This window comes from Opisthocomus hoazin, chromosome 8, assembly GCF_030867145.1.
Source record: "Opisthocomus hoazin isolate bOpiHoa1 chromosome 8, bOpiHoa1.hap1, whole genome shotgun sequence".
In the NCBI taxonomy this organism is placed as follows: domain Eukaryota; kingdom Metazoa; phylum Chordata; class Aves; order Opisthocomiformes; family Opisthocomidae; genus Opisthocomus; species Opisthocomus hoazin.
The window spans coordinates 34,872,234-34,895,122 of record NC_134421.1 but is presented as its reverse complement, the minus strand read 5'-3'; the positions used below and the strand labels follow the sequence as shown (position 1 = coordinate 34,895,122).

The window sequence follows — 22,889 nt, the reverse complement described above, 5'->3', positions numbered from 1 at the left end:
TCAATACAGGCTTGTGGTGGACCTGCTGGAGAGCAGCTCTGCGGGGAGGGACCTGGGTGTCCTGGTGGACGACAGGTTGACCATGAGCCAGCAGTGTGCCCTGGTTGCCAAGAAAGCTAATGGGATCCTGGGGTGCATCAAGAAGAGTGTGGCAAGCAGGTCGAGGGAGGTTCTCCTTCCCCTCTACACTGCCCTAGTGAGGCCTCATCTGGAGTACTCTGTCCAGTTCTGGGCTCCCCACTTCAAGAAAGATGAAGAGCTACTGGAGAGAGTCCAGTGGAGGGCCACAAGGATGGTGAGGGCACTGGAACATCTCTCCTTCGAGGAGAGGCTGAGGGAGCTGGGCTTGTTCAGTCTGAAGAAGAGAAGGCTGCGAGGGGACCTAATATATACTTACAAATACCTGAAGGGTGGGTGCCAGGAGGATGGGGCCAAGCTCTTTTCAGTGGTGCCCAGAGACAGGACAAGGGCAATGGGCACAAACTGAAGCACAGGAAGTTCCGTCTGAACATGAGCAAGAATTTCTTCACTCTGAGGGTGATGGAGCACTAGAAGAGGCTGCCCAGGGAGGTAGTGGAGTCTCCTTCTCTGGAGATATTCAAGACCCGCCTGGACAAGGTCCTCTACACCCTACTGTAGGTGACCCTGCTTCGGCAGGAGGGTTGGACTAGATGACCCACAGAGGTCCCTTCCAACCCCTACCATTCTGTGATTCTGTAATGATGCTATAGATACTATATGGGGTTTCATCCTCATCATACTACATATGGCTAAACTGATTTTGTTGGAAAAAACTGCAGCTGGAATAATTTAATACATTTTATTTTAAAGGGCTGAAGTTTGGTAAAATAAAATGCAACTAAATCCAGATACCCATGAACAAAGGTATTTGGTACCATCAGCAACAAATCCTCCTACTGGCTGTGCCCCAATCAACTCCTATATAGCAGTGAAAAGAGTATAAAGATCTTTAAGTTTTCAGACCTCATATCAGCTGGATATTTGAAAAACTGCATGTTCCTCATGTACGGTGTTGCTTTTAGTGCATTTTCTTCCTCATTTCTGGTGAAAGGAATGGAATTAGATTATTCTCATTCCTAATCCTTTTCAGTATTGAAAAGCACTAGCATGGCAGCAGATCAGTAAAGAAAACTTATAAATAAATCATCAGCCATCTCATTTAGGTAAGAAGTCAGTGGGCTTTTTTCATTTTCTAGGAGAGCCACATTTCTTCTGGGTTTTTGTGTATATGAAACATGTTTACATGAAGGACATATAGGAAATCTTTCCATCAAAGTTATTTTGGTGAAAGGGAGGGAGGACAAGGAAGAAATCTTACTTCTTTCAGTACTGACTATGTGAAAGCAAATTAAGGAATTTCCGATGTTGACGGGAAGGAAAAGACATGTAGCTCTGCAGATGCTTCACAGACCATTTGACAAACCTCCAGCAGGTTAAACAAACACACAGGGAAGACTATAAATGATAGGGCAACTGCAGCCTCTCATCAAACATGAAAATCAGCAAATGACTTTGAAGATATAATAAACACCTCAAGTGCAGAAAAGCTTACTAGCCTGTGATCTGCATTTCACAGGTCAAAACACTTGCTTCTGCTAGGAAATCACCCAAGATAGTTACCATAATAACTGTGACTGCAGAGGTTATTGCTAATGGATTCTAAATGTTAAAAATGTCCTCAGTGGCAACTCTTCTGTGCTGATTTTTAAAAGTACACAGTAAAAGTAAGTGTCTATGAGATAAATGCAAATTGAGGGAAAAACGTGTTTTTGTAGATTGCATACTTTAACGTCCTAATTCGGCCTTTACTGAGATACATACATTATTTTCAGGTTTTACTTCTGCAATGAATTATGTTTTTCCACAATGAGAACTATGAAAAAGGTATGAGACAATTTTGTCACAAGTTTCCTCAGGCAAATCCTGCTCAATCTGCAAAACCAGTTAGCCAGTGAAGACTACTTATTTTTTTGGTAGGGAATGAAGGATTAGGGCAAGACAGCACAGGATCCGTGAAATTAGAGTGCTTACAAAATCTGAGGCAAGCTGAAGTCAAAGGCAAGGCAGGTTTGTTTTGGTGAGGCTGGAAAAGGAGATTGAGGTCTGCACAGGTTAAGCGACATCGCTTTAAAAGGTGGCTGCCCTGCAGCAAATGACGGAAAAGGGGCTCCTGAAGGTAGCAGCACCCCGTCAAAAAATAATGGGATCGTTTACGTCTTTTGTGGTTTTACTTGGCGCAGGAGTCTGAAGGCATTGGATCAAGTTAATTGCATGCATGAAAACAGCTTTTGAACACTCGCTGTCCTGCCAATGCCATATTAATCACAGAGGAAAACAAAACTGGCTCCGGAATTGTGTTTGCACATAGGTAAACACCTACCCACCGGGGATGGATCATCTGTCTGTCACATTTGTCAGTCACGATGAGCCTGGCTCAGATGCTAACAGCTGTGCTACAAGAAGAATAAGCTGGGAGCCATCTTCTCTCCTAAGCAGTGTCATCTAATGAAACTTGTATCCTTGGATTACATCAGAAGTCTTTAATTTTTTTTTTTAATCCATGTGGATTTTTTTTTCGATGCCTCCTATCTCTCTTGTATTACTCTCTATATTTCTCCCTATTTCGGAGATTATCTTGTAAAAGAAAAATAATTCACTATCTATTCTAGTATTATGCTATACTGTACAGACCTTTTCCTTGTTTAAATTATAGCACAGCACACACAACTGTTAAATTCAGCTAATTCAATTTTGTATCTGCAACTCAAACACATTGTAACTGGATCACATTTTCTGTCTCTAACCGTGATCTAAACTGGATCCTGGAATTATACATATATTTTAACTCTTGATTCTTTTCTTATTTCTTTGCAACCTTTGCTTGTTTTCCTATAGCAATGTATTTTTGTTTTCAGGATTAAACAGACATTTCTATATGTTACAAAACCCCCAAAATCACAGTGAAGAAAGCAGAGTGGTTTTTAAAATTTTCCAGCTTCCACATGACCTACATTCAAGTTTGTTAGTTGTGGGCAGTAGACAAACCCCTCAAGAAAGCCACATTTGGTGTAGTCTGAGACAGAATATGAACATTCGCTGCACAGCAGGCTGTGGGTCAGGGAGGAGGAAAAAAGGCGTACTTTTGTGTTTTTGTAAATAGCTAAATAGCACCTGTACGTACTCAAAGCCAAGGATCACAATAAAACTGCCTTATCGCTTTCTAGTGATGTATACACCGTGTATTTAAATATTTCAGAACCTGAAAATGCTCAGGACATTAATTACTGTTTTTATTACAATAATTTAGTATTTCATGACTTCTCCTAGGAATACTTTGTGACCTAAGCAATTACTGAGGACACTACATCATACAGTAATTATTTTTTTAGTATCAGCTCTGTAAATATTCTCTTTGCAAGGCATTTTAAAGTTCATTGATTTGCGCGTGCTCCCTTCTAGCTCAGTAGTTCAAAATTCACCCCACCCTAAAATTATGTTTGCTCAACATTTCATTTTTGCATTAAAATTCTGTTACCAAACTCCCAAAAAACGAGGCTGCGAAACTGCTAATAACGGCAATATCAGAGCTTGAGCCCTGCAGAGGATGAGCTCAGGGCTGTACATTCGCTCTGTTTTCCCTCCAGTTTGATGGCTAGCCCTGTTTTTGAGATCAAACACTGTGCTGAAATAGGAAACCTGTATTACAGCATGCTTCAAAGAATCAGGTAGTGTGCAAAGAAAGCGCAGTATTCATGCATGTACAAAGGAACTGTAAAATCTCATCACTTTAATTTCAGACTTCAAAGTTTTGACGATCTTCCTTCAGAGCAGCGTGACCTATTTTAACAACTGACCTGTTAGCAAATCCCTGCACCTGCGTACAAAACTGGCAAATGACAAACAATAATAATAAAAAAATTGTTTAGAGAGAAAAACAGGCTCCCCATGGTAGAGAAAATGTCAGCGGAATGATTTATAACATCTAGGTTTGGTCTTTCCTGCTCTCCTCCATAGGGGCTGGCACGCGCTCTCACCCCAGGTACAGACAACTTGCCTGCTCAGCAGGTCAGGTATCCCCATGGAGTGGAAGGTGGCTGGAATCAGGTCTGGGAAGGCGCAATGGCTCCCGTGGGTCCCAGGGGCCGGCACAGCTGGAGCACAAGGGTCAGGTGGGAGGTGAAACAAGAGTGGATCAACGACATCGCGATGAGGGACAAGGCTTCAAGCACCTTTTGCTAGGAGCGTTGAGCAGGGCAGAAGGCAGGCAGCTGTGTTATTCTTCCATCCCAGAGAAAAGGAAATCTCCTCTGTTTGAGGAAATATTCCCACCATGCCTGCTCGTTATTTGGCGCCCGTTCTTTGAATAAGAACTTACTGAGGAGAGAGACAGCTACATGACTGCTACTCTCCTAGCTAAACTAAACCTCTGAATTCACAGATGATTCAAACAGCTGTCCCAGACTACAGTTCACGTTACAGTTGCTTTGAGCCCTTGACCACTCCATGTAATAGAACTTCACATTTCTAGAAGTCTCCCATAGTGCAGTTGTCTGAGTCAGTAGATGCAAGAAGTAAGAGGTATGATTTTTTTCTTAATTTAATGTCAAGTAGATTTGGTACAAATTGTCTCTTCCCTAAAAAAAATAGACTTTTGACCCAACCAAAACTATTTGCAGAATTTAACTGAAACTTAGTAATGATTTCAGCCAACAAAAATCAAACATTGAGAAGCTGAAACATTTAACCTCCTTAAAAAATGTGAGGTTTTTGACTAAGTTTTTTTAAGACTCAATAAAAAGCATGTACAGAATTCGACTAAAAACAAAATGAAATTTTTGTTGCAGATTTTACGAAATATTTCAATCAGTCTCAAATTTATGGTGTCTTTCTTTTGTTTTATGGAGGAATTATTTTTAGGCTTGTGTCAGGTCATTTCTTTACCCTTCATCCCCCCAGTATTCAGCGAGTGAACTGGAAACAGACAAATAAATAAATAAAGTGAACAATCTGTACAGCATTAGTATTGACAGATTCCTCCATGTTGTAAAAACAGATAAGAGGGCATTGGATTTTAGTCCGGAAAGCATGGGAGCAGCTATTCAACCTGGCCATATTCAGGACAGCACTGAGAACATGCCTATCTTTAAGCATACATTAAAGTCTCCTTGATTTCAAAGTACCTCTTTGACAGTGTCATCAGCTCTTGACATTGTATCCAGTACTGCTGGAATATGCCGTGTCCTTTTCAAAGCTCCCACAGAAATAAGCAGCCACAGGAAGGACACCTTTGACTCAAGTGCTACTGACATCATGCGTCTCCTTGGCAAGCCAGGAGGAAACCTCAGCCCAGGAACTCAATGGGAACTACGGCCATCTCAACCTAGGGATTCAAGCGGTTTGCTAACAAGTGACTATCAAATATTTTATTTTTAAATGACAGGCGTTTTTACCTGCATCTGTGATTCTGAGGGAAGGGTCTTACCCCAAGAATTTTGAAACACGTTGCTCTCATTTATGTGCCTAAGCACTAGTCTGACAGTGACAGTTTCCTGAATGAGGCACAGTGCACACCCCCCTCCCCACCCCCCGCCTTGGCTTCTGTAACCTACTACATGGGCAGCGTAGCAGTAAGGTTTCATTATATACTGGTCACCAGTCTAAATGCAAAGGTTCCGAAGAGAAAATCTATTTGTTTCTTACCTTGCAGGCTGCTTGCCATGCTGGCGTTACCTCACGCCTCACTTTTACGTTAAGGAATTCTGACTGTAAAGCTAAATAATGTGTCAAATAATCATGTATATGTAACCATAAACACCTACACATCTGCAAAATTAAGTCTAAGTTTCAAACTGCAATTATATTAATGCACATAATTTGAATTAACTATAATTTCAGCAATTCTGTAAATCCCTTTGAAAGGATCTGTTCCTTGTTGATTTTGCACCATGTGAAGACATGATAAATATGACATGTAGTCTCATCACATGAATAATGCATTCTGCATCTTAAGCGAGCAAGTTCTGCTCCAGAGAGATGCTTAATCCGTTCCCTGCTTCTGGGGATGAAAGGAATTAAACTCAGTGCACTGATTTCACAGTATGTGCTCATTTGGCTTTAATTATAAAATTATTATTTTAACTTTTTTCTCCTGTAAAATAAACCAAGCCTGAGCTCTATGTAACCTCTATAGAATTATATTACTTCTCTGAGCATTCAGTCTTTGCTCATCCATACTGCGCTTTCAATACAGTTTCACATGGAAGGATAAAAAGATCCTCTTGGGGTTTACAGTTGGTATAGCAGTTTCAGGTCTCACAGCAACAAAAGCTCCTCTTTTTGATATCTGGCCAAAGGAAGGAACATTGGAATTCTTTAAGCGAATTCAAATGTCATGAGAAGGAACCTTCACCAGACACAGGGAGATGACACGATCCCACATTACGCTGGAAGATTTACATCACGCATCCTGGATATGTATTTTCACTAGTATTTTTCCCCACAGACTGTTCAAACCTGTACAAAGCTCAGTATAAGATCATCTACCTTGCTGAAAACCAAACTTTTCTCTTGGCTCATTCAATGGCCAGAGCGTTCCTCGGGAATAGGACATCTGTTGTCTGTGTCTCAGGACTGACAGGGCATCAAGTGAATTAGACAGCTCTACTGTCAAAGGCACCGCCATGCTTCAAGCTCGAAAAAACAGAGCTTCAGGAATGTGGTGTTTTATCAGGCATACCATCTGGGGGGAACAGAAATGACTGCTCTCCATATGGTGTATGCTCTCCATGTAAGGATTACTGACACATCTCCATCCAGGTCTAGCAGAATTTACCAGGTTGACTGCACTATACCTTCCGATTCAAAAGCTATTTGGAGCTGACCTACATGCTGTCAAAAGCCAGAACCTGCCCCCAAGCAAAAGCAGCTGTACTACTTCTCGTGTCAAACTAGTTAATGCTATTAGTTAGTACTACTATTACTCCTCCCATGGCCAAGCCAAGCTGGCTAGCTGGGATGCGCCTGCATCTGTGTCAAGACTAATCCATAATGTGGATAAACTGCTCAAAGACAAGCAAGTATAGATGCTATTTACAAAGTCCTAGCTTACATATGAAATGTGGTGTCAAATTTTCTCAGCATCCAGGTGATATAAAAGTTTACAGGTTATTTTCAGAAACCTCAGTCAACTCCTAAATGTTCAACTTACTTCCCAAAACAGTGCTTAGTTTTACAAAGCTATTTATGTATCTAAACTCACAACATCCACTGTGCTAGAATGTGAACGTGTCAGGGCATGAAAAAGTTTTAATTATTATTATTTTAATATCCAACCAGCTCAATCTCATTTATCCTCTGGGGCTCCTAAGGTCAAGAGATGCAAGAATGCGTTAATATACATGTCTTCACTATATTAAAAGCTGAAGAACATACATAAGCTTAGATCAGTTTTTTCAGAACATCTGAAATGAAACAGAGTACATCTCACCAAACACTTGTCAATCTTATTTCTCTGAACAAACCGTGATTCATGCATAGCACACAGGAAAGATTTATCTCCACGCTCTCAAAAGCTCCAGAATATGCAGCAACTTTTTAAAAAATTAAAAATAAATGGTCATTGGTCACGATGACTATTTAACACTTGAAATTCCTACTCTTACCAAATGCTCTAAAGAAAAAATCCACTGCTTCAACTTTCATCAAACCTTCTCTTTAAAGAACACAACTGAAAATCATCAGGAGTTCTCAAAACATCATGTGAAACCATGAACTTCAGTCTGTATTTGGACCTTAGCATAAGTGTTTTATAAATACAGTGACCACACCATAAATGACAATTACTAAGTTCAGTGAAAAAATTAAAAAGTTTTTTTTTTTAATAAAAGTAGATAGTATGTTAAATATTAGTGACCTATGAGCTAAAGCAGTACCAGAAGAGGTACCTGTAGAGAGGTCTTAATTCACTCTGAAGAACAATGAATGTTGATTTGCATTGACTTGGAGAAAAAAGATTTGGTTGATGTTTGTATAATTAAAGAGTTTATCATAACAATAACTGTACACTGAACACTGTAGTCGTGTCTTCACAATGGTTCTGATCTTCATGATTCCACCTTAAAAATAACAATCTTTAAATTAATAGAATGTTTTCAATTGACAAATCACAGAATCATAGAATGATTAAGGTTGGAAAAGACTTCTAAGAACACCAAGTCCAGCTGTCAACTCAACACCACCATGCCCGCTAAAGCATGTCCTGAAGTGCCATATCTGCACGTTTCTTGAACACCCCCAGGGATGGTGACTCCACCACTTCCCTGGGCAGCCTGTTCCAATGCCTGACCACTCTTTCAGTAAAGAAATTTTTCCTAATATCCAATCTAAACCTGCCCTGACACAACTTGAGGCCATTGCCTCTCGTCCTATCGCTAGTTACTTGGGAGAAGAGACCAACACCTGCCTCACTACAACCTCCTTTCAGGCAGCTGTAGAGAGCTATAAGGTCCCCCCTCTGCCTCCTCTTCTCCAGACTAAACAGCCCCAGTTCCCTCAGCTGCTCCTCATAAGACTTGTTCTCCAGACCCTTCACCAGACTCATTGCTCTTCTATGTTCTTTATCCATCTCTCTCTCTCTCACACGTCCAAACGTGCATGCAAAGCATCCACAAAACATGTACTTAGTCCCTTCAGAAACACTGTAGCTATTGCGATGAGATTGGAGGCTATTAAAGGCCTGAGCTCCATCCCCTGTATCCACAGCCTCCGTGTGGGCTGTGTGACTTTGTTTGATAGTAAGGCCACGGAGTGCAGAGAATATTAACATCAGTCATTAGAAGGTGGGTGACATGACCATACAGTTTCTGATTTCTATTGCAATACATCTTCCCTTCGAGTCAGAAGTTACTGTCCTTGAGATGAGACTGGTAACATCGGTTATTCTGCCTGTGCACAACCTTTGGCAGCGTCCATTTGTTTTCATTAGAAGATCTCTAAAATTTTATTTGAGGTGAAAATCCCTTTAGATTGCTGCACAACATATACAAAACTTGCTTTTCATGGGCATATTTCGCAGACTTGTTTGAGGTAATTAAAAGAGACACAAGTTTGAAGTTCTTGTATTTTAATCATTGAACAAGTGGTCCAGCTTTGTGCAATGCAATGACGGAAAAGACAAGGGTGGGCGTATGTGCAGCAGAAAAATCACGTGAAGATGAGAGCTCTGACAGAATGGTGCTCTGCTAGATTTCTGAGCCTGTCTGGTCAGCAGTGGAAAATATGAGCCAATCTCCCTATACCATCAAAACCAGATATCAAAGAACAGATTTCTCACGGCCTGAAAACAGGTGAGCCTCTGATGAAAAGGCTGTCATGATCAATGTCTGAAATCTGCTGCAAAGGACAGGGCCACAGGGAAGTTCTTCACAGCAAAAGCTCGAGGTAACTTAACCGCAGGAACTCCTTACAGCTCACATGGAACCTTCCTTATAAAGTTGCTTGGTAATAACTGTAATTAATTTGCTTTTTATAACTAGTTTAATTTTGATTAATATTACCTTGCTGTTCACAAACAAGTTAGGTGTTACAAAAAGGCAAAGCAAGTCTTACCTGGAATACTCTGTCTCCTCACAGACAGTGCTCCATCAGGTGGCTTTGCCTGGGTTGCAGACTTTGTGTAAGGACTCTCATCTAAACAGAAACAAGCAACACTTCCAGTTACTGTTAAATATAATGTTAAAAACAATGTAATTTTAACTGAAATACTGTGTGAACTAGCAATGCGGAGCACAAGAGCTGCTGTGAGCTGGATGAGGATGGGGATTTCTGAATGCTGGCTCAACGCTCAGTGACAAAGGCTCTGAACAGCAGAGCTGAAAAGGATAGGGCATAACTCAAATCAGAGAGAACGCTTAGTTGATGACAAGCTTGATACAGAAAGGCCTTTTTGGTTTCAACATAATCATAGAAACTTTCCTTTTTCTCATGTTAAGAAGCTTCACATGTCAAAGACTCAAGTGATAGGGGTACCATCCCTGTTCAGAAGTTGAAGGCTTCCAGAAGCTTTTGAATACTCCGGCTGTAAAGATACACACCTTTTGCTTTGGGATCTGTCAGTGGGTGGTTCTTTTTCTGTCGTAACGATTGACTGGGGAAAACATCAGAAAGCTGTTGCCAAATAGGCCAGGCACATTTCTGCCTAAAGAATGGCACTGTGACAGTCTGTGTCTAAACAGGAGGCTACGTGGAACACCTAATGATCAACCTCAGTGCATAAGAGACCACTAATGGTGGGATGAGCAGATGAGTCATCAATTACAGGCAGCATTAGGCAGAAAGTGAGACAATTCTACATCCCTCTCAAGAGCAGAATGACGGTAGGGAAAAAATCAACTATATCGTAACTTTAAAAAGGACAAGCTATAAGCTCAAGAAAGAAACATGAATAAAACAGAAGAGAGAATATTATGTATTTTCTTACTTCAATCAAAAGAGAGGAATCAGAAGAAATTAGGCTTCTGTCTTGCTTGTCATTTAATTGACTGCTCAAACACTTTAAAGTATTATCAAACCCTTCTATCTGCACATTTTCCTTCAGGTTGCAAAGGACCGATGCACGTACAGCTTGTGCATGAATGCACGCTTGAATACAGATCAATGAGTAAAGGAATCAAAGACTACGTTATCTAGCATAGCATCTTCAGATCAAGTAGAACCATATAAACATTTTCTGGAGAATTGGTGTTTCTTTGCAGCTGACACTCTTGACATTATAAGTCTTCTTTGCTGATTACACGATTTATGTCTTGTAAAGTCTCAAACTCCTTTACAAACTTGCATCAAAGACAAGAGTCCATTTTTATTCAAGTGAGATAAGGGCTTGGTCAGCACAATTTAATTTAAAACCAGGTGTCAAAGAAGTGACTAGAAGAGCTGGTTGGCGTTTAAAACCAGAACCTCTGCAATGAACTCTGCTACCGTCAGGTGGATGCAGTAACAAAAAACCTGAATGAATTGCAAAAAAAAAGAAGACGACAGACAAAAGACTGTGGTATAGCCATGCACCTTGATGAAAATGCAGCAAGTAATGAATAACATATATTGGTAAAATACCTCAACAGCCAATATAATTGGTTTTTTCTACAGTGAAATGAACTCGCGTTGCTTTAGGACTACATTGTTACAAGGAGAAAGATAACGGGCTTGACTATACAGTAAGATGGTACAAACTCCAAGAAAATAAAGCTGTCAGCTACAGGAAATACAAAAGCATGAAAAAATATTAATACAGACCCAGCAATACAATTTAAGAAAAAGACGTAAACCTTTATTCTTCCATTTGAGGAAAGTGGAAAAGCTAGTATTGTTGCATATGCAGACTATATGCCCCCTCATTAAAGAAAAAAATTAAAATAAGAGTGAACTAGAGCTTCTGAAGGAAGTAGGATGATATTTTTCTTTCACAGAAGAGGCACCGCTGAGCTCAAGCTCAACACAAGGCTCTCCAAACAGCCTTGCTAACTCACATCAATACCAAAAAATAGAGCCCATCAGTAACACATGGCTTACATGTCCCATCCATTATTACTTATTTTCAGGTGCTGAACGTGACAGCAGATAGTGTGAGACACTCATTTTTCTATTAAAAAGTGGGCAGGAAACATAACACAATTTCTCAGGAACCGAAGGATGGTGATGGCTTTGGGGCCCTATTTGAATGTATGCCCTACCTATGAAAAACATCTATCAATTTACAGAACAAAACAGTCCTCTTCTAGTCAGACTTATTACATATGAATTCTTTTCACCAGACTGGAAAGAGGGCAAAAATGAAAGAAGAATTTCCACAACCAGATCCTCTTCACTGAATCTTTGTCGCTGAGCAAATGAATAAATGGGCTACAGGCTCTTGCTGGAATAGGATTTTTCCAATATTGCACTCCGCTGGGAGTACCTGCAGTTATCCTGAGTTCAGAGTAAAGGACAAGTCTGCAAATCTTTCAGGTTAACGCCACCAATAAAGGAAGGGAAGCACACGTTCAAATTCCTTATTAGGGAGCCTGAGCAAAAAGTCTAGTATTTTCTACACAACAACTGGCAGATACTAAAGGTAATGGAGACTGCGTATGTGAGTAAGCCAGTATCATCATTTAAGCATATTAACACTGAAGACTTATCAGGTATTTATATAGTTTAGAAACTGGAGGCAGGCAGTTGTGTTACACTTCTTCATCTGTCTACAGACTTTCTAAGCAAAAAAAAGAGGCCCAAAAAGTTATTTTGGAAACTTTTGAACTCCTATTAATGCAATATACGGCCAATTATAATTGGGAAAGAACAATGAGCCATTATATCATCGGAGAATTGGGAAGCTGTTCCCAGGACAGGAAGAAATTCTCTTTCAATGCCCATTTAACAGTAAAATCACACTGCAACATAACTAGAAATCGGTGTAAAGGACTCCCAGAAGCAAAGGAAAACAAATATAACCAACTGGAGATAGAATGCTAACAGCCTTATTGAGATGCTTATTTGAGACAGAAAAGTAACATAAAGAGCAGACAGATACAGAAATAGATGCCATCCTAAAGAACAGAGCAACTAGAGAGACAAGGAAGCCCTGACAGCCCTGAAACGTCAGACACCATTCGTGCTCTCAAAAAAGGGAAAAGTCCGTTTGCATGTATTAGCAAAGTTGCATGTGTGGCCACGAGAATTAACTACCAAATTACAACTTACTGATGTTCCTATCTGCTCCATAGCTAGCAGGCAGGGTCTTCAAACATGCAAAACTGTCTCCTGATAGCATTGCCGGGAGGGATTTGTCTGAGTTTTTTGTGTTACCAGCTTTCCTTCTACAGCACAGACAGAATTCTTGGAGATGAAACCCAACCCAGCAAGCCAAGACCCTGAAAAAGCAAAGGAGCAAAAGGGTACGAAGCACCCTCCCCAGTGGGGGACAATAACTCAAAATTAGGTAAAGACGTGATGTATTTAAGAGTTCTGAGTATGAAATGCCTCCACCTGGAACAGGCAGACAGGGCGCTGCAAGCCACCCCTGCTGCTGGGTGCAGCAGCTCCTGCCCACTGCCAGAGGAATCGCACCGCAGGCGGCCACGTTCACTACAGCAGGACCAGCGCAGCTACACGGATACACTCTCGGAGCTGCATTAATTACATCACTGGCTTTTTTTTTTTTTCTTTCTTTCTTCTAATTTCCTCTGGCTAAGAGCTTAGACAGCCCATGATAAACAACTTCTGGCAAGTCAGCAGGTCACATTAAGGTGACTGCTATGACAGCAGACCTCTTTGCTCGGTGACGAAAGGAAACAAACGCTCTTATGCTGTTAACATGTGGGGTTCATTTCCCCCCAAAACCATACTTGCATCTTGTTTGCAGTTGCCAATGTGCAATAGTGAACAAGACGCCAACTGCGTTCATTCAATTCCTTCCTGGCAAAACATGGCGATAACTTCAGAGGGAACGTCTTGCAGATTACTGAGATTCGTAACCAGCAAAGCAAAATGATCTTCCCGTTTTCTCCTTTTGCTTGTCCTCATGAAAGCAGCAGCCCCAAATATTGGTAACAGTAGCTCACATATGATCCATTCACACAATTCTACTAATTAAAGACTGCAAAGATAATGATCAAGCGGACAGGCACGTAGTCCTACTGCTTACAGCTATTACTGCAGGCTTATTGCCTTTAGCTATTGACTGTGAGGCAGATAAACAGCTTTTTGCACTTTTCTGCTTATTTTTAACCCGCTGGCATCTCTATCCTGTAACTGAATGATTCATTCTTTTGACTTAGGGACCATGCTGTGACCCATTTATATCGTCCTGTGTTGCTCTTGCTACACAGGGTGGGGCCTCTGTCCAAGATTAAGGGCTCTATACACTGTAACAAACCAGCAGTAATGTAACCATACAAAGATTAGATATATATATACACTTTGTCCCCTCTATAAGGTGCTTGGTACTGTAAACTGACCATATGAAATCTTTAGATAGTGGCTATATTCAGTTTAACATCCTTTGAAGGATACCAACTGAGGACATGCAAGAGGGAATAACAGGAAAGCCTAAAGATATTTCCTCAACAGTCAAGGCCAAGAACCGAACGTATCGGGCAGTTTATGACCACTCACACGTCTCTGGAGGTGGCTGTGAAAGCTATCAGCACGAGGATGCTGTTTATAGATGTGGCTAAGCCTAAGAGCACTCCCTCCTTCAGGCCTTCACTACTGGCTGGAGGATGTCTCTCCACAGCGGCTGCCACACGTCCAGGCGGTAACTACTGAACCCAGGAAACGTGTCCAAATTCTGTACAGCATCAGGTGGCCCCAGAAGGGGACTAAGCACAACTGTGTCCTGTTGGATACGAAGGGGAAGCCTCCTCCCGTCGTAATGGGAATAGCTACTGAACAACTCAGTGGCCGCCACTCTGGCCCTCCTACACAGAGAGGAAATGTGAAGATGCTTTGCTGTCATATCTTCTCTGCCCCTCACAACGGCTCCTTCTCAGCTCGACGTTGCTACTCGTACCTGCTTCTTTTCTGCAAAGCCTGCATTCATCTGGGACCAGGGGAAATAACATGGCACCAAATTTTAAAGTGAAGAATTTAAAACTCCTGAATTTTTTAATATTGAGGAGCTTGGAAGCTACATTAAAATTTTTTAAAGTAGATGTGGAAGTATTATGAAGCAGAAGAGAGAGTTTCCATCTTTCAGTTTTTCATTCTCATTCTTCAATAGCTTGTTTACGCCTCGTGAGAGGATAAGCCGTTCTGTGCCCAAGCGAGAACTGAACTTAAAACCTTATCAGAGTTTAACTACATAGCTCTTAAGCAGACTTCAGAACCCAATCAAGTAAAGTCTGAGGTGTTCCTCAGATGTTCCTCAGTGTGAAGCACCTCCAAGTAATGTGAACCCCAAAACCCCACATGGAAGCACATTACAGCTTCTGCTGGCTCAGTGTATGAGAGAAATAAGACTGACTGCACTTGTTGCTACTTATACTGTTTGGGAGAGCACGCACCTCAGACTAGTAGAACATCACATACCTGTTAATTGATAGAGGATTACAACATACCAAGTTGTCAAGAGCATGATTACATCTGAGAGAACATCCCCAAGAAGATTAGTTTCTCAAAAACTAAAAGCACCAGGGTCACAGGTATTGCTTCAGGCGTTCCTGGATCTGTGATCTCCCATTCACTGAACACTGCCACTCTTGAAACTTATAACGAAGAATATTTTTCACTAAAGCAAGAGACTTCTATAAATCCTGCCCTTATAGCACAAAATACTATAGGTTCTCATACTTCCTATATCTGAAACTTGTCCTGAAATTTATCTTTATACGGCCAACAGCATAGCATTATCTAAAAGCAGTATTTTTGGCACAGCATCATACCAGTGACAGTAAATTCTGAGCTACAGCATTCTCAGTTATCCCTACAGTTTGCAGCTGGAGGCCTTCACAGATAAAAATAAACACGTATCCACTTGATGTCTGTGGTTTGCAGAATCTCTGAAGTTGAGGAAGGCTTACAAAAAGACTCAGTATAACTTTTAGGATCATTCCTGCAGCAACTTACTCTCTTCTGAACTCAGACCTTTCTGTTAAAGATGTTCCATTCTGTAAGAAATCTGAAATATTTACTGGACCAGGGACGCCGGTCTCACATTCACAGATGAGTACCCAAACTCCCAACTACACAATACTTCTGTCTTTCTCGCTCACTCTGATCAATGTTTTATGTATGCCATACAAAGTAAAACAGATTAAAGCTACAAACAATTCCAAGCGCTGCACCGGATCAGGCAGAAGAGGGAATCTGAACTCAAGACCCCCTTGTGAGCTGTGAGCAGCTCAGACACTACAAAGTCATCAGGACCACTCTAGAAAAATGCCTATGACACCACGTAAGCTCATCTCCTCAATTCCAGTTCTCTGTTTCTGGTAAAAATGCACAAATATTTTCTCTGACCTGTTACAAGTTCTGGAAAATGTAATTTTCAGGTTGATCTACAGCAATGGAAAGGGAAAAAAATACCAAGGAGTTGAACCTTGGTTATCACACTGCCCTACAGCAGAGAGGACTTCTGTTAAACGCAGTGGACGAATGTTTTCCCTGAACTTAAGAGACTAAATGATTCTGAATGAGAACTAAATAACTCTGAATATTTATGCAATACCCCAATCAACATAACCACTAGTAGTCACAACCAGTACACAGATGCCAACACAACTTACATGAATCTATACAGCTATAACAGTTATAACAGCTATAACTGAATCATAACAAGAATAGTGCTACTCAGACCTATTTTTATAACTGAAGTTTGGAAAGGTCACTGGAAGTTCTGAAACTCTGGTAAGTTTTACAATAAATGGAATTACTGAACACACTTGAGTGGATAACTACACTGAAACTTGCTAGGAAGCAGCAAATAGTAGGAATTTTACTTTGGCTACTGATGGCAAATTTGACAGAAATGTATTTGGCCTGGTGTAACTTTTATCCTTCGTAACTGTTATTAACAACAGTAGTGAAAAAAAATCTCAGAGAAGATATTTTTCCTGGGAAAGGAGGATGTTTTTAGAAGACTTTCTTTTAAGTAATGCAAAAGCCTATAGAAAAATCAACATCCTGGAACATTCATGGTTACCCCAATGTCACCACAGCTGCATCAGAGTGTAATGGACTATAAACAGTTGAAAAAAAGAGACAAAACTGGCTAAGTTCTTTCAGCAGATGTATGATGTCCAGATTTTGAATGGATATGCTTCACGAAACAACAAAATGTCAACAATTTGCTTTGCCTGTATGCTAACCCTTTCAGACTTGTTATGGGAACTTCAACCATGAAAGCAACCATTAATTTCTCTTACTGATGCAGAGGAATCACAATTTTTTGAGTTACTTTTAGAACCATGGCTTTAATCACTTCCAATGAGACTTCATTTTTGAAATGGCAATGCTGCTTTTCAAAGTAGTGCTCAGAAATATCTAAAATTTCCTAAGAGCTGCATGTAAAGCAGTCATTAAAGAACTTGCCTCCAAGTAGGACAAATATGAATGTGTTTAATCTCAATCCTTTCTTATCAAACTCTCTGCTCAGTGTTCTCCAGCAGTCTTTATTAAGAAAACATACGGTTTCAAATGCTTCCACAAGTAATATTTGTTGGTGTGTGTGACATGGAAGAATTATGAGAAAGAAGAGTTAGAATAGCTCCTCTGGTAATTTCCTTTCCCACATTTAGCAGACTGCCCTCTGGTTTTCTTAGAAACTTAATTTTAACAGTTACAGCACCCAATGAATAACTGTGTTGTCTCTCTAAAATGAAAATTTATTCAATTTTATTATACTTTATGTAAATTTAATTATCTTTTTTTCTACATTATATGGTTACTTATTCCAGTAGCAGCTCAGTTTTAATCTAGAAGCAAGAGAAGTAGGGTACTGTAATTACGCACAACCATGAATCCATTTCCTATTGATATTTACAATACCTCAGCAAGCCTGACTGTTTGAAAAATAACCTGAACATCCTCCAAGTTTGCTTGTCCAAAGTTAATTTCCTAAGCCCGTGCTTAGGCACCTGAATGGAAATGTTTGGTTTCCTAAATGGCTAAGTACATGCATCCCCTCCCAAAGCTACTTTGCTCAGGAAAATTCAGAGCTTTCCAAGACTATCTAAAACATGCAGGATCTGCAGAAAGCTGAAAACATGTCTCGAGAGATATTAGCATATGGTGCAATTCACTTCACTGGATTATCTAATAAAGAAGTAATCCTATTTAAATAATACCCCAACCACAAATTACTTCAAATCTGATAAATATGTCTTTTTGTTTATATAGCATCAAGTATTTGTTAAGGGATTAAACTTGAATGCCATAACCCAGAATCATTACTGAATTGTTACATAATTGTAGGATTCAAAGTGAGTTTCACTCTGTTGTCTTGAGCTTCTGTTTCTTATTTCTGGAAATAATACAGGCATCATATAAGTGAAATAGGTGACGCTTAACCAGAGCAGATAGAAACTAAAGAAGCTGGGCAAGTGAAAAAGCTCAAAGAAACTGAAGATGTAAACTATTATCCTCTGTGAGACAGTTTGGGATTTTTCTGTATATACAACTTCTGCAGAAAACCTCTTTCTAGAGGATGGGGCTATAAACCTTTCCATTTAAAAGGAAATTCCTAAGTGACATAGACCTCACTGACAGGAAACATTTATAGATATTCAAGCTGTGCTTTTTGTTCTGAACATCCATCATTTGTTAGGAGTTGTATCTTGATCCATAGGAAGGTTTTGTTGTCCTCCCTGTATATATGTTTACGAAAATCACATCACTCTGATGTACTGCTTCACACTGGCATTGTGTGAGGGGGCCATATACAAGCTTCTTGGGGGAAAAAAAAAAAAGAAACCTGATTTCTCTTTTCTTTAAGAATATCTAATAATGAATAGACTCACTTACATTGTTCAATATTGGTAAACGCTAAATCAGCATCCCTCAAGAATATTTGAATCAAACTTGACAGAGGAACACCAATGTCAAGAAGATGATAAAAGTTCCAGCAAGGCTCCTGGAGAAGAGAGCCAAGCAAAGGAGCGAGACCTGAGCCAACGCAGCGGTTGAGGGCCGGAAAAACTGATGGCATTAACATCACATCTCATGGAAAAACACTTCTATGAATAGATGTCTGCTTTAAAAATGCATCAACGACCTTGATGTTACATTTTATTTGGTTCAGCTACCTCTTCCAGATGGGATTTTGCTGGGCTGGGAAGACAGCGATAGATGATTAGGGGAAAAGGGGCCAAACCATATCCCATGGCTCCCGGACAATGCCCTCAAGCTAAGCCACCATGCTCCTGACTGTTGTGGCTGCCCACCACTGTGCCTCCTTGGGACAAAAGGCAATCGGCTTCCTGGCGGGCAGCACTGCACTGTATAGTAACAAAAGATGTCATGTGGTATGATCTGCTATTACATTTGTGGATGAAATGCAACAGGAGAAATATACACTGGTCATTTTGAGCTGTGCATACCCTGCATGTCACCTCCCCTGTACCAGCAGATGTCAACAGCAACTTTCTTGTGCATCGACTGTTCCTATGCTTTCTCAGCCCAGCCTTGGGGGAGGTTTTCCCTTCAGTCTGACTGCTTGGAAATTGAAAAGTAGAAGTGATGTTTGAGACCACTGTTAGATTCTTTTAAAGCTTTCTGATTTTTCCATTGGTGGAAATAAAATTACATATTCCCCCTTCCTATCCGTATTTATATGCATATATACATTAATAATGATCTTCTAGGAGTACTCACGAGGAAGCCACCTACCACCTTCTACCTGCGAAGACCATAACACAAAGCAGATCAGGAACCTCGGCCCAGGCTGCTGGCATTAGATTTGACAAGGTCTGGGGGAAGAGAGGGTGTCAGCTAGGAACTTCTCTACTGCATGCCAGGGAAAGCAGAAGCTAGTTTCAGTGTGTGCTGGGGGGAGGCAACGATAAAGGTGAGTAGCCGAGACAGTGAGACTGTCACTCAAGTTGCATAAAAAATATGTAAATAAAATATGTTAAACTGTTTAGAAAACAGGAGTTTAGTTTGCTTCAGGAAAAATAAGAATAAGCAAAGTCACAACACTATGTTCAAAGACAAGAAGTTAGGAATGGTAATTTTTTCATGAGGTTGTTTATCCCGCCTCCATTCCAGTGCTGTACTAATGCTATTTGCAGTAAATCATACCATGTATTTTTCAGCCTACTTGTGTTCCTAAGTGTCTCTAGTGATGACAGCTCCATCGCTTTCCTTTGGAGACTGCTCCACAGGACACATCAGATCTCACAGCTAGCAAACAGTTCCCTCCATCAGTCTACAATTCTCTTTCCTTGCTTTAACTGTCATTCCATTACTCCTAATAACATTCTTCGCGTCCTTAGAAGATCTCATAAAAAAAAAAATCTCTCATATACTGTTCATTCCAGAAATCACACAGATTACTGTGCTTACTGCTTTAGGCAAGGATCCTACCAGTTCTTCTTACTGGGCATGACTTACCCCAAAGACTGGCTGATCTTGTCACTGAAGCGTGGTGGTGTACACACTAACCATGTACTGGGATACCCATTTGGCGAAGAGTGAAATTATTTCTTTAAACCAAAAATTTGCACAAATGTAACTCTGGTGTGGACAACATTAAGAGTAAAGCATACTTTTGCTTGTTAGTAACATGCTGTATAAATTTACACCATTATAGTTATCCTTTTTAATCCCACTAATAAGGTTTACTTGATTCATAAAACAATTCTACCACTGCCACTAGGAGCTGCATAAACATTATACCAGTACCAGCATATTTATCCTGGCAGACCAGTGGGATTGCCCCACTTTACTTACAGTCCAAACAACACACACCAGTCCAAACTGGCACAACTCAGGCTTAACAAAAAACTGATCTTTCAGAATGCACCTCTTTCAGGAGTCAGGCTATAAACCTGTCACCTTCCTCATGCCCTTGTGAATTACTCTCCTACTTTCAGCCCCTACCCTGGAAAAGTTTACTCTATATATCCACAAAGACGGTGCAATAACTTTGATTAAGCTCAGTTGTCAGCAAAACTTCACTGTTTTTGGAAGCTGTGACAAGTTCGAACACAGTGCAGAATAACAGTCTTTTGAAATAAAGTGCTGCACACTTCTAGGAGTGGGAACAAAGCATAGGAATAAAAGCAATGCCAAGTTGACAAAACAATATATACATACTTGTTCTACTTAAAGCTTATATAAAGCCTAGGCCACCTTCTGTGCTCCAGACAGCATCTATGCACCCACCCAGTTCTTTATGGCAAGCCTTTTAACCTGTCATATACTCTTTATTTGCCAGTGCCTCCTGAGTCCTACTAAATCTCAAAGCTTATTTAGGGCAAGCAGTTGATCACCTGCAGTATTCCTCAAATTTTGAAAAACGGTTATTATTAGAACTGCTTGCCCACATCTTTGCCTGCAAGCAACTTAGCCATCTCTTGAGTCAGCTTTGTGTAATCCTATGGAAAATACAACAACAAAGAAACAGATACAGATGGATGTGTGACATTCATGAAAAATTATATTCCCATAACCTTCAGGAAGACAGGCAAGTAATTTTTAATGTTTCCATGCACCAATCCCCCAAGCTTTTTAACCAGGACTCTTTCACCTTTAGGAATTCACAGCTGTATGTTCACAAAGTCTTTGGCTCTGAAGCTCCTAGAAATGACGACTGCATCAACCTACTGCCTACCACAACTGCAGGAAGAATAAACACGGACTGCGGTTTTTCATAGCGTGAAAACTCTATTTTAACTTTTTGTCCAAACACTACAGTAATGGCGAGGTAATTACTAAAGATTTCTCTGTACTACCAGTGTATTGCCAGCACTTTCAGAGCATTCATAGTACTCTGTGTATGTGTGTGCACGCTCATGTGCTCTGTTTTAATGACAGGTTTATTCAATTTATAAAATAATTTCAAAACAGACAGGGAAATCTCACATTAAAAATAGCTCAAACCAACCTGACAGAGTATCAGATAAAGGACTGTGCAGAAACACAGCATTTAAGGCAGAAGCGCCCACAAACCTCCTGGACTCGCCGTGTTCTGAAGGTCAAACAAGCCCTGGTTTCAGCAGACCAACAGCATGGTGAATGCCAGAATCCATTTCACTCTATCACGGGCAGTCTGTGCCCTGTCCAGGTTTTTATAATGAAGGACTGAGGAAAACCAAGCTGATTTTAGGAGCCAGAATAGAATACAGGCAATTAATAAGACACATGTATAAGACTTCAGACCCAAGCAAGTGGTAAATATATCAACATCTGCACACTGCAGCCAGTGAAATACATCTGTAGTAAGCTCCTGAAAAAAAAAGTTAAGCCAAATAGGCCACACCATTACTTCACAAGCTGCTACATTCTTCATTATCTGAAGTCTCTAAAACGAGAGCCTGCTGCAGAGCACAGTACGCATTAATGTAAACTGCCGTTGAGAAGGAAGGGTGAAACATTCAAGATAAGAAATGACAGAAAATATTAAAACTGCAGTTCCTAAGCAAGAACAGAGCAGAATGCTTTCAACTACATGCTGTAGCTTTGAAATCCAGCAGACAATATCATCTTATTAACCATGTCAGGAAGCATCCATACAGCCAGCATCACCACCCCTCTCAACCAGAGAATTCCACAGCTGGAATTTTGTTGATGAAACCAACAAGAAAACACACAGGAAGGGACCTGTTTCAATAACTGGGGCAAGATGTCTGACAGATGACAGCAGAAGTTTGATGTTTAAGGTATTTCAAGAAATAGCCAGTATTTAAAAAAAATGCCAATGATTCCAAGCTATGATTTCCGTATTGCATGAGACAAGCACTGCTGCAGAGTCAAACAGTTGAACACACTTGTTAAGACCACAAGAAAGATAAAGCAAGAAGCTGAGACCCATAAGAATTGCTGGTTAAGACAGTGGCTTTTAACCTGTTGTCTGTCAAGCCCTGAAAGATCAGAGACCGCTGTGCCACATCTCTGGAAATGTCCCTAAGGACAAAAGACACCTCTACTCTACTGCAATCTAATTATGGAACACATCTATCAAGTATCCACTAAGTATCTAAACAAAGAAGAATGAAGCCGTTAAGACTAACAGGCACAGCTGGCTGCCCCAGGCTGCCCTGAGGGCCTGAAAAAAGCAAGTTTCTGCACTCCACAGCCAACACATTCTGCTTTCCAGGTCTTCTAAAGCCTTGAAGATACGCATCGGCTTTGGCTGACTAGAAATGTAAATGCTTCTGAAAACATTTCCTAACAGG

The 22,889-nt window shown here is 40.5% G+C and overlaps 1 protein-coding gene across 9 annotated transcripts in view; it reads right to left on the bottom strand.

The window, feature by feature from the left end:
• GRIP1 (glutamate receptor interacting protein 1) overlaps positions 1-22,889 on the bottom strand; it is a 353,630-nt gene that overhangs the window by 106,087 nt on the left and 224,654 nt on the right. For all 9 annotated transcript variants that reach the window (XM_075427891.1, XM_075427895.1, XM_075427897.1 and 6 more), the window contains exon 2: positions 9,628-9,708. In XM_075427891.1, the coding sequence (XP_075284006.1) occupies positions 9,628-9,708 (81 nt within the window). The remainder of the gene's footprint in view (positions 1-9,627; positions 9,709-22,889) is intronic.